Here is a 13,418-nt window from a genome sequence, read left to right as displayed (position 1 = left end):
GGACTTCTGACTCAAGGAATGAATGTGTATGTTGGTGCTCAAGTCAACTCAGACACACGTCCTGCTTTTGGTATTTGGACTTCTTACCAACCCCATGACATTTCACATGTTACGCTTGTTGCCGACATGTCTGTTTTTGTTTTGTTTTTTTCCCAAATGAACTTTTATTTTTATGCCCAAATAACTTATAATTCGTGTTGGGTGCAACCAACGATACTCCTAGGAGAACGATTGACCGATGTTATTTGGATTGTTGTACAACGTAAAAGATTTGAATTACTTAGTTACCACATATTAGTATCCTACAATGTTGTTTGAATTTTAAAAACATATAAAATTACTTAAATTGTGATACAGTTTGGTAATTTTTGCAATTTCACTTGTACAATTTAAATTATTTATGTGAACAACCTAGGGCTGTAAACGAATCGAATCGAATCGAATTTTATGAAATTTTCAGTATTCGAGCTCGAGCTCGAATTCGAATAAACATATTCGAAGCTCGATTCGAAACTCGAACTTTTATTATTTTCGATTCGAACTGAGGCTCGAGTTCGAATTCGATTCGAACTCAAATAATATTATATATATTATATATATTACAATATTATATATAATATTATATATATATATACTTAATAATATTATATATATATTCGAACATTATATATATATATATATATACTTAATAATATTTTATTTATTTTTTAAATATAATGCTAAAGTTCGCGAACAATCGAACAATATAATTTTAGCTCGAATTCGATTCGAAAAATATTCGAACATGTTCGAGTTCGGCTCGAATTCGAACCAAATATTATTCGAACCGGCTCGAAAAGTTCGTGAACGTTTTCGGTTCGTTTACACCCCTAGAACAACCTAAGTTTTTTCAGTCCTTTTTTTTTATTTAAAAAAAACGAAAAATAAATCCAAACAAACCGAAATCTAATTTGATAATGTTTTCTCCGAAAATTACAATTGCTTGTCTTCGAACCATCATCGGGTCTAAAAAAGAGGTAAGGATATGATTTATGTTTAAGAAAAAAAATTTATGTCGGTGACACTCGGTTTATAAATAGAGTGAGAATAATACATTATAGGTAAACAAATAATATTTTTATGAGTCGGGTTGGTATAAGATTCGTATCATAAAATTGATCAGTGAGATAATCTCATAAAAATGTATTAGAAAAAGTTGTAAATAATGGAAATATATTAAATATTTTTGGGGAATCAAATAATTTAATGATGTATCTTATTCATTTTAAATAATAACAAAACAATAATATTTTTTTAAAAAAAAGCTAGGATGCTGATTTGTATCGAACCGTCACCTTTACGAGTAAACTCAGTTCTATTCTGAAAATTAGACTTTGGAAAATGTGTTCCAATTTTCAAAGACAAATTAATGGACTTTAATTTCTATACGGGTAGAAATATTTGCCATCTAAATCTTTTTCTGGATTTTCCACTTCAAATTTAATATGTTCACATAGAATTTTGCTCAATTAATTCATCTAGTTTCTACTTCTTGGGATTTATAATTATTCCTCTTTCAATTAGGGTTAAAATATGCTATTTCAGTCGTATTGTCACCATTAACTACAATTTTTTGATAAAAATATAATCATCTATCTATGTAATTGAGATTATTGGAAAAAATAATTCTTAATATTAGGAGATTGATAAGAACATTATACTTGTGATGCTGTACTTTTTAAAAAAATTAAGATGCATCACTACAATCGACTATGACTTAAAAACAACAATCACTTGATCCTACACAATTATTCAAAATTAAGTGTCTGAGAAATTTTTTTGATAAGCCCGACGAAAAATCTCTTTGAACCGTGAATCGAAATTGACAAAAATTTGTATGAGACGGTCTCCCGGATCGTATTTTGTGAGACGGATCTCTTATTTGGGTCATCCATGAAAAAATATTACTTTTTATGCTAAGAGTATTACTTTTTATTGTGAATATCGGTAGAGTTGATCCGTCTCATAGATAAAGATTCGTGAGATCGTCTCACAAAAGACCTACTCATCGAAATTTGAACCATACCTTTTTAATATAATTTTAAGATATTATTTCTATTTCATTATGATAAATATAATTGATATTAATCGAAAAATTAAAATAACACTGAAATGCATCAATATTAAATATTATATGAAAGTAGTTTTAATTGTCATGAATGTTGTAGAAATCACTAGAGTTATGGTGAAAGGTGTGATATTGACATGAACTTTACCAATTTATTATTTTTACTGTATTAATCATTTTTTTTTGGGTGAAGATAATTTTATTAAAACATAATAATTTTATACATGAATTACAAAAAATAATAATTATATATACGCATAAACATTTATTCTAAATATTCATTTAATAGATATATTACAGATCTTTATCCGTGAGACGAGTCAATTCAGCTCATATTTACAATAATAAATAATACTTTTGACATAAAATGTAATTCTTTTTCATGGGTGACCTAAGTAAGAGATTTGATTCACAAAATTGATTAAAAATCCTTAATAAGAGGATACACTTTCAATATTTTTGACCTTGTAATTAAAGAATAAATTACTCATAAATAAAACAAAAAACAAATGATTGCAGATTTTGACATTAATTAAAAATTAGCCGAGGTTAAAAAAAGTCAGGTTGTTAAACTGCGACTTGACTCGATAAATTTTTTTATTTTAATTTATTCTGTGGAGCATACAATAATAACAAAAAAAATCATATCATAAAGTTTTCATTGAATGAAAAATAAATAAAGTAGAGAATATAGTTCCACCCTCGGATGACTGCAAACTAAATTTGTTAGCATTTTCCCTGGACTCCACTTTTCTTAGTCATGATTGGTGATTGGTAAATAAATAATTTTGGTGCAAATAAGATAATAATTATATCACATATTATAATTTTATTTATGATAGGATGATAATTGTTTTTTTTTTAAAAAAAATTGTATGTCTAGATAGACAATTTGATTAAAAAATTCAATGAAATATTTGTCACGCAGATATTTACTGTATCTAAAATCCAGCTTTCCCAAATTCTCAAAATTTCTGGAGTATTTAAGGTATTGACAAAAACTTGTGTGAGACGGTCTCACGGGTCGTATTTTGTGAGACATATCTCTTATTTGGGTCATCCATTAAAAATAATTACTTTTTATGCTACGAATATTACTTTTTATTGTGAATATCGATAAGGTTGACCCGTCTCGCAGATAAAGATTCGTGAGACCGTATCACAAGAGACCTACTCATAAGTATTTTTATTTATACTTTTTCATCTATAAAATTAAAGGATTAATTGGTTTCAATTTGAATAAAAATTAATAATTTAAAAATGTAAATAAATAGTCAACTATTAAATAAAAAAATCTATCCATGTAAGTCACTCAAGGTGATGTCATCCAGTATACCAACACACAATTGCTGAAATGGTATGGAAACTCAGCTTCAGGTTTAAAGACCAAAGCTTAAGCCTAACTTCATAAAGTGTAACTCAACATTCACACTACTTTTCTTCAAAGTCAAGTTAGGGAGGGACCTGCAGGAATTAAAATCACAAGTATATGAATATTTACCTCTTCAGATTTTTTTTTTTTTGTGTCTGATTTTTTAAATTTGTTGCTAACGAGTAGGTCTTTCAAGTATATGAATATTACCTCTTCATATATTTTTTTTTGTGTCTGATTTTTTAAATTTGTTGCTAACGAGTACGTTTCTTGTGAGACGGTCTCACGAATCTTTATCTGTGAGACGGATCAAACTTACCGATATTCATAATAAAAAGTAATACTCTTAACATAAAAAGTAATATTTTTTCATGGATGACCCAAATAAGAGATCCGTCTCACGAAATACGACCCGTGATACCGTCTAACACAAGTTTTTGTCGTTGCTAACTTGTTTCATGTTTGAACTACGAACATATCTTTAGTGTAATCTTGACGTTTTATGAAATTACAATCTTATTGTCTTTTCAATGTAAATAAATTTGTTCCATAATTATTTTGCTGAGAATCCAAGATATAATGTAGCAATGTTACGAAGAAGATTTCGAATGTCTCGAAATTTGTTCTTTCGCATTGTTGATGCGGTAAAAAATCACGATGGTTATTTCACACAATGAAATGATGGTGTGGGGCGGCTTGGTTTGTTGACTATTCAAAAACAACAATCGCGTTGCGAATTCTATCATATGTTTTATCCGCGGATGCTACTGATTAATACATCAAAATTGGAGAATCTACTGCAATTGAGTGTATGCAATGGTTTTGTCAGGCTATAGTGGAAGTTTTTGCGGAACGATACTTGAGATTACCTACTTCCGATGATGTTGCTAGACTGCTCTATATTGGTAAACAACGAGGATTGCCGGGGATGTTGGGAAGTCTCGACTGTATGCACTAGAAGTGAAAAACTTGTATCACAGCTTGGGTGGGTCAATATGCAGGTCATAGTGGTTCTCCAACAATCATTTTAGAAGCAGTAGCTGATATCGATATTTGGATATGATATGTATATTTTGGTATGCTCGGATCTAATAATGACATAAATGTTTTGGAGGCGTCTGATCTATTCTCCAACCTTGCACAAGGTATTGCTCCTACATACGATTGGAGTAAAAGAATATGATATGAGATATTGCTTAGCTGATGATATTTATCAGAAATTTTCAACTATTGTGCAAAGTATTCATGATCCAAGGGGTCCGAAAAAGAAATCTTTTCAAATGAAACAAGAATCCTGTAGAAAAGACTTAGAGCACGCATTTGACATTCTTCAATCACTATTTGCAATTGTGACATCCCAACACATGGTTGGAAGAAATATCATTTACATTACATAACGAAATCATGTATCATAATACACAATACAATTATCGAAGGTGAACGTGACCTCAGTGCACGCATTCAAGATTGGAGAGAAGCACCAACTCCGGATGTATAAATGGTTGTTGATGAGCATATCAAATTTCAAGAATTTTCCGGTCTATAAAAAAATAAAAGACAAAGATGCTCATTTCACCTACGAAATGCTTTAATTGATCATTAGTTGGATGAATATAGTCATTCAAATGTTTGAAGTTGCATTGTATTATATTTGAATTTGACAAAAACTTACGTGAGACGGTCTCATGGGTCGTATTTTGTGAGACATATCTCTTATTTGAGTCATCCATGAAAAAGTATTACTTTTTATCCTAAAAATATTACTTTTTATTGTGAATATCGACATGATTGACCCGTCTCACAGATAAAGATTCGTGAGACCGTATCACAAGAGACCTACTAATTGAATTTGTATTCGTATTTTTCAATTTTAATAATTTTCGTATATTAATTCATATTCTATATAATTTAATTTATATATAATAAATGAATTATAAATTTAAACTTTATTATTTACATTTATTTTAAAAATTAATATATATATATAATAAAAAGAAAATTCGAGAATATTTTTTGTGAAATAAAATTTGAAGTTAATAAGTTGAACATGACGTTGTATTTGAACTATTTCAGTATAAATTTGTTCCAAAATAGATATCTTCCTCCACAACTGACCCCACCAAAAACACGATCCAGAAACACGGCTGCCAACATACACATACACTCATATATGTATGTATATATATCCAAGTTCCGATTCCAAATAAGTGATCAACTGCATCCCATTTTCAATTGGTCACGAACACACTATGGGTATTTTCAAGAAAGAATTAATCTTTCTTTCTTGCTTTAGGCCCAGAAGCCGCCGCCACTTGGATTCAAGAAACCAAGTAATCTCTAAACAAAGTTCTAATCTAAGGCTCTCACTTTCTGATATAAGCAATCCCGGGTCGCCTAGCGATCTCTCGAATTCTGTTATTGCATCCAATCTTCATATTTTCACCCTCAAAGAACTTGATGTGATCACGAATCATTTCTCGTCGAGCAATTTCATCGGAGAGGGAGGGTTCGGGCCGGTGCATAAAGGGTTCATTGATGATAAGTGCAGGCCTGGATTGAAGGCTCAGCCTGTTGCTGTCAAGTTGCTTGATTTGGATGGGCAGCAAGGCCACAAGGAGTGGTTGGTAAGCATCGTCTTCTTTCTTTCCTTTCCCCTTGGCCTTGAAGGATATTTTCTTGGCAAAGTCATGATATAAAAGAGTATTCACACAACATAAAACAAAGTCTGGAAGCTCTGTTAGTTTGATCATCCCTCACCTAATTAAAATGGTTGTTCGATTATGCTTACTCATAATCATGTAATCTTTTGCCTTCGACTATAGACGGAAGTAGTCCTTCTGGGGCAACTGAGGCATCCCAATCTTGTGAGGTTGATTGGCTATTGTTGTGAAGATGAGCACAGGCTTCTTGTTTATGAATACATGGCGAGAGGCAATTTAGAAAATCACCTCTTCAGGCGTAAGATTTTCTCGACGCTATGTATGTTATCCTCACCTTTTGGGACAGTAGTGATTCTTTAACAAAATTTGTGAACTATTACAGGGTACACCAGTTCGTTGTCTTGGTTAACAAGGATAAAGATCGCAGTTGGTGCAGCGAAAGGTCTGGCTTTTCTTCACGGAGAAGAGAAACCGGTGATTTATCGTGATTTCAAGACTTCAAACATCTTACTCGACACTGTAATGACCTCTCTTGATTCAATCTTTACCATCATATTTGGGCTGCTTCTACATCATTGAAATAGTTTTCTGTCACTAGGATTACACCGCCAAACTTTCTGACTTTGGGCTAGCTAAGGACGGCCCCGAGGGAGACGACACACATGTATCGACCCGTGTTATGGGCACGCATGGATACGCTGCTCCAGAATATGTCATGACAGGTAGTATGACCTATCATATATTGTGTTAGAATTGGGCTACACCATCGCTACTACGACTACGTGGCCAAATCTCATGCTCTCAACCACACATCTCCTGCTTGCTGAGCATTCATGATACTACAATAATATGCAAATATTTTGAAAACCAACTTTGTTGCAGGTCATTTGACGACCATGAACGATGTATATGTATAGAGCTTTGGAGTGGTTCTACTCGAGATACTGACGGGCACGGGCAAACGAGCCATGGATAAAAAACGTCACCCCAGAGAGCAGAACCTGGTGGAATGGGCAAAACCTTACATGAAAGATCACCACAAGATCAACAGATTAATGGATCCACGACTAGAAGGGCAGTACTCGACCCAAGGAGTCAAGAAAATAGCCGCACTGGCTCACCGGTGCCTGAACCATAAACCAAAATCGAGGCCAAACATGAACCATGTAGTGAAAATCCTGGAATCCGTCATGGAATATAGGGATATCCCATCTGGACACTTTGTTTATGTCGCGCCTATTTTGGAAAAAATGGAGAAAACACCGAGTGAAGAGCGAGAAAACAGAAGGAAAGGTTACAGGCACAACCACAGGCTTAGCTCTCGGATACTGCTTTGTACAAAACCTCGAGAGATGAAATAGAATCCTAAAGGAACAAAATTAGGCTATTTTTTTAAGTTAATCTTTACACTTTTTCTGTGTTCTAAAGCTCAGAACGCACCGGAACAGAGCCTTACTAACTTATTTCAATATATCCAAATAAAAAATTGAATGAATGTGGACCCAAAAATTTAGTTATTTTTGGGTGAATAAAAGACTATATGGTTCTGAATTAAGACCCGACTCATTGTCATATCGACCTCTCGTATATTGTTACATCAGTATTCTCAATCTGAGCCATGCATGTGCATGGACCCATATAAAATAATTAAAATAATTTATGTGAGGCTATGCATCTTGTAATATCATATGAGTTTTAATAGTTAAAATATCGATGTAATCCATATATATGTGTATATAATGTGAATTATATGCATTTTGCGATCGAAAAATGTAGTTTATCATATTGGAATTTTAGGGCCAATTACTATGATTATAAATGTTTAGTGTCAATTAAATAAATCATAAATTAATGTGGTCTAATTTATTATTAAAGAATTGTGTGGATGGCACATGAAATTTTTTTATTAGTTGAGAGGCAAAAATTGGAAATAAGAAAACAATGGTTAGGGTTTTAGTTTGCAAGCATGATTAGAAATCAATTGTTGGGTTCGAAAGATTGGTTTAGAGGGGTGAATAAACAATATCAACATTTTAAAATTTACTCGGTTGGTTTAGCAACACAAAATTGAAATCGTCGTCAGTTGGATATCAATAAACTATATACACTGCGAGAAAATAGGTTCACTGAAATATTTGAACATTGAAAATGACTAATAAAAAAGAACGTTTGGCTGTCAAACTGATCTGATAACATAAAGTAGAAAAGCACATAATTGTTTTTGGATGTTCGAAGATTTGAAAAACTTCTACGTCACCTCTTCTTCTACTCAGAAAGAATTCACTTGAAGAATTTGGTGATTAACCAATTTGAAAAATCCTGATTCAGTAGGACTTATCTCTTGCTCACTGAAACTCCTAAAACACTTCACAGACTTGAACAAATGATCAGTGAGATACTTACTGTCAATTACAAGTATTTTCAAATCAAAATATTAAGTACAAATTGATACTCAATGATCAGATATACAACTATATATTAAGTATGCTGAAGAATTGTTTGATCAGTTAGACTCAAGAACTTGATAATATTCGATGATTTAGAAAATTGTGGAGAGATTGAAAGCCCATCCAACTGATCTATTTATATGATTCGATTTTAATGGTCGACAATTTGAATCTGATAGCCATCCTCAAATCGGGATGTCGTTATCCCATGTCATCGTCTTTTCTGACAAATCATACAGTGTTGATAGTGCGCATGAATTCTGAAATTTTAACGAACTTATAAAGTTGTTATACGATCTTATTCAATTTATCAGTTAGGCACTGATCCTTAGAGAATGTTATGGAATTCTTCAGAGACAGTCCGCTAGAAATCATGACTGATTCAGTTAGGTATGATCATCAGCTGTCCTTGAATCAGTTATCTTTCATCAGTTATATTTGATGTCAGAGTTAGTCTTTGAGATCAGATCGGATATGGAAGCATTATCTCATGAATAATTAGTTTCCCTTATGAATTTAGTTCAGCTCATCTTATAATAATTCTTCTTTAATATTTTTATTAAATCACTGAAACTTAAATTATCCAACAAAGTGATTGACAAGATACGTATAATAACTGAAAGATTGAATTTGAAAGGAATTTTATTCCTTGATATATTTTTCTTTTTTTATCTTTAATATTTTGCCTTTGGAGATTGAAATGAATTTTATTCCTTGATATATTTTCCTTTTTTATCTTTAATATTTTGCCTTTCTAGACATGAGAATAATCTCGAAATTGATGATATGATCTCGTATAAATCTAATATTTGATATGAGACTACATTTGATATGACCCATAATATCCTTAAGATGTGATATCATAATATATTTGAGATATGCTATCATAATATCTTTAAGATACTATCCTTGTTTTAAAGAGAGTTTGTTTTCCTAATGAAATTGCTTTTTGTCTATGTTAAATAGGACTAAAAGGAAAAAGAAAAGATGGACAATATAGAGCATAAAACTTTCGAAGAGACAGATACGTATTTGTACGAAGAAAAGGTTTTCTGATTGAAGCAATCTCGCGTCGTTGATAAAGTGTTGCTGTGAAGTGCTGACAACATCTGAAGACAACACCTAATCACTGTTTTGGTTAGTGCGCTGATTTTTGAAGACTTTTTCACTTCTCGGTTGATGCATCCTATGTATTTTGGTTATACGGTTTGTTAAAGGTTTAGGATGCAATTTGTTACTCGCCTTAATAAGGGAGTTGTTTTATTCTTTCAGTAGTATTGGTTTTTGTAAACTTACAAGTTTTTCTAGTGAATTATTTTGCCCTGAGGCACCGCAAAAGTATTTTATACTTGTGCATAATTTATCTCTCGTATCTCGTATTGTTATCATTCAAGTTGCGTGTTAGTGTGTTAAACTATAATTTCCGCTGCATGTTGTCGTGGGTGTTACAACACCTACGCACAACACCTACATTCTGATACACACAACACTCACCCTCGTCACATTCACTCTGTGGAAACGGAACTTTCAATTGGTATCAGAGCCTCCACTTGACGCTATTAAGTGAGATCCTGTTTTGTTTTGTTTTCCAGGTGGAAAAGGATCATGGAAGCATCAACAAACACTGTTTTTAGACCTCCCGTGTTGGATGGATCAAACTATGCATTATGGAAAGTAAAGATGAGGGTTTTTATTAAATCAATTGAAGAAAGAGCTTGGCAGCGTGTACTTGATGGTTGGAGTCCACCAAAGATTGAGGATGCTGATGGAGACACTCGGCTCAAACCTGAAAGTACATGGACAATCGATGAAGTGCAAACGTCAAATTTTAATTCCAAGGCTCTCAATGCTATATTCTCGTCTGTTGACACAAGGATGTTTAATTTAATCACCAATTGTGTTTGTGCCAAAGAAGCTTGGGATATACTTCAGAAACATTGTGAAGGATCCGAGAGTGTGCGTAAAACTAGGCTAATGATGGTGGCATCAAAATTTGAAAGCCTGAGAATGGAGGACAAGGAGTCTATTCTTGAGTATGATAGCCGGTTGAGACAACTTTCTAATGAAGCTCAAAGTCTTGGAGATCCCATGTCCAATGAAAGATTGGTGAACAAAGTTTTAAGATCTCTACCTGAGAGATTTAATGTCAAAGTTTGTGCAATTGAAGAATCTAAAGACACTTCAACAATCAACCTGGATGAATTAATGAGTTCTCTCAGAACTTTTGAGATGAATCTTGATTTACAAAAGAAGGATAAAGGGAAGACAATAGCCCTTGAAGTTTCAACTGACTCTTATGATGAAATCCTTCAAATATCTAAAGAAGTGAATGAATCTGATTTAGGTGAAGATTCTATCTCTCTAATTACTAAGAAATTCGGTGATTACTTGAAGAAAATGAGAGAGAAGAAGAAAATTGGACAAAAATCTGTGTTGCCCAATATCACCACTTCTGCAAAAGCTCAAAAGTTTACTCCTATGAAAGGACAATTTCGACCAAAAACTGAATTGCAAATCCAATCAAATGTCAGAAATTTGGACTCAGTACAATGCAGAGAGTGTTCTGGATTTGGACACTATGCCAATGAGTGTGCCAATCGACTTCGGAGAAACAAAGGCATGGCTGTCACTTTGAGTGATGAAGAGTCTGATGATGATCAAGGATCAAATGAATCTGAAAATCACACATCGTTGTCTGCTGTGATCAAGGAGAAGCGTTCAATGCAAATCAATCCTTTGGGTGTTGCCACAGGTGTTGCAATACCTGGTCGCAACATCTCTTCAAATTCAGTGTGTCTTAATTCTACAATCCTTGGTGAATCAAGTCAGTCTGAAAACCAAGAAGTAGATGATGATGAAGTCATTCTGGAAAGTGTGCAGACAATGTATGAAGAATTGTATGAAGACTGGATCAAAAGAAATAAAGTGAATGCAATTCTCTCCAAAGAGAACAACACTGAGCTGGAGTTACAAGTATCACGACTTGAAGTAATCTTAAGCAAGAAAGATCTGGAATTATGCAAAGTCAAGGAAGAGCTTGGAGAAGCAACTCAAATTCTTGCGAAGGTTAATTCAAGTTCATCCAAACTTGATTCACTCTTGATGATTGGAAAGAATGACAAAGCTGGACTTGGTTATACGAATCACCAGTTTGAAATAGGAGAGTCTTCCAACACTGAAAGAAAACCAACTGTCTTTGTCAAAGGAAGTGCTGAAATCTCGAATGCTACATATACTGAAAAAGGTGTTTCATCAAAGAGGCAAATATCTACAAAGAAGTCCAAGTCCAGAAAACACCACTTTATCTGCCACTATTGCTTTAGACCTGGTCATATCAAACCCTACTGTTTTAAACTGAGAGATGACTACAAAAGATGGGAATCTGAACAGGTGTTGCCACAGGTGTTGTACAACACCCGGCGTAACACTGCCAATAGGAAACCATCGGTAAAAAGGGTTTGGGTGCCAAAGGCTAATATTCAATGTTCTGTTATTTATACTTCGTTAAAAACTAACATTGCAGGAATATGGTACTTTGATAGTGGCTGTTCACGCCACATGACAGGTTCTAAAGACTATTTGACTGACTATGTTGAACTAAGGAATGGTCATGTGACGTATGGTGGAAGTGCTAAAGGAAGAATAGCTGGCAAAGAGACCTTGAATGTTGATGGACTGCCTAGTCTACACAATGTGCTTTACGTCGAAGGACTTAACTCAAACTTAATAAGCATAAGTCAACTTTGTGATGATGGTTTACATGTTAAGTTTGATAAAGACAATTGTGAAGTTTTTGATAATACTGATACATGTATTTTGACAGGTACAAGGTCGACTGACAATTGTTATCAACTTGGAGAGGACCCTGTGTGCAATCATTCAAAAGTGAGTGAACTAAACTTGTGGCATCAAAAATTGGGTCATGCAAACTTCAAGACATTAAAGAACCTTGATCTAACAGGAAAAACAATCGAGGATGATATTGATGAGCTATTGAACATAAGTGAGACACTGCCTAACACAGATGTTGCACCCGGTGTTGTAACACCTGAGACAACACCTGCACTGGCAGAATCAAATGATGAACCAGGAGAGTATACTGAAAATGATGATGTTGTAACCAATGAAGGGATTGATATTCCCAGTAAGATTCAGAAAAATCATCCATCATCTCAGATCATTGGAGAAGCATTTGGAGGAATGCAAACTAGAAGAAAGGAGAAGGTAGATTATCGGAAAATGATGGGTCTAGTATGCATGACTTCCGTATACTCTCAAGTAAGCCATTCTTGTTTTGTTTCACTCATTGAACCCAAAAATATAAATGAAGCCTTAAAAGATGAATTTTGGATTGATGCGATGCATGAGGAACTTGAACAATTTGTTAGGAATGATGTGTGGGATTTGGTTCCCAGACCTGATAATGTGAATGTTATTGGAACCAAATGGATTTTTAAAAACAAAACTGATGAATCTGGGATTGTTGTGAGAAATAAAGCTAGGTTAGTTGCTCAAGGGTATACTCAAATTGAAGGAATTGATTTTGATGAGACATTTGCCCCTGTTGCCGGATTGAGTCAGTCCGACTTTTACTTGCTATCGCTTGTCACATGGACATAAAACTATATCAAATGGATGTGAAAAGTGCCTTTTTGAACGGCATTTTGAATGAAGAAGCTTATGTAAGCCAACCTAAAGGGTTCGAAGATCCAAACCACCCGAACCATGTCTACAAGTTGAAAAAGGCACTTTATGGACTTAAACAAGCTCCACGAGCATGATATGGTAGGCTTACTGAATATCTGCTTGACTTAGGCTTCAAACGAGGTGAG

The 13,418-nt window shown here is 33.6% G+C and overlaps 1 protein-coding gene and 1 pseudogene across 1 annotated transcript; both read left to right on the top strand.

The window, feature by feature from the left end:
* The first annotated feature begins 5,647 nt into the window (after positions 1–5,647).
* On the top strand, positions 5,648–7,634 carry LOC142531806 (EPD1-interacting receptor-like cytoplasmic serine/threonine-protein kinase; annotated as a pseudogene).
* Positions 7,635–9,573: 1,939 nt separating this feature from the next.
* On the top strand, positions 9,574–13,206 carry LOC142530526 (uncharacterized). The gene is made up of 4 exons (XM_075636359.1): positions 9,574–9,614; positions 10,179–12,322; positions 12,410–12,832; positions 12,917–13,206. The coding sequence occupies exons 1-4, from the start codon at positions 9,574–9,576 to the stop codon at positions 13,204–13,206; spliced, it is 2,898 nt and encodes a 965-aa protein (XP_075492474.1).
* The last annotated feature ends 212 nt before the right edge of the window (positions 13,207–13,418 follow it).

Source organism: Primulina tabacum, chromosome 17 (assembly GCF_025594145.1).
Source record: "Primulina tabacum isolate GXHZ01 chromosome 17, ASM2559414v2, whole genome shotgun sequence".
Lineage (NCBI taxonomy): Eukaryota > Viridiplantae > Streptophyta > Magnoliopsida > Lamiales > Gesneriaceae > Primulina > Primulina tabacum.
The sequence above is the reverse complement of the archived record's forward strand: the minus strand, read 5'-3'. Positions and strand labels throughout refer to the sequence as shown.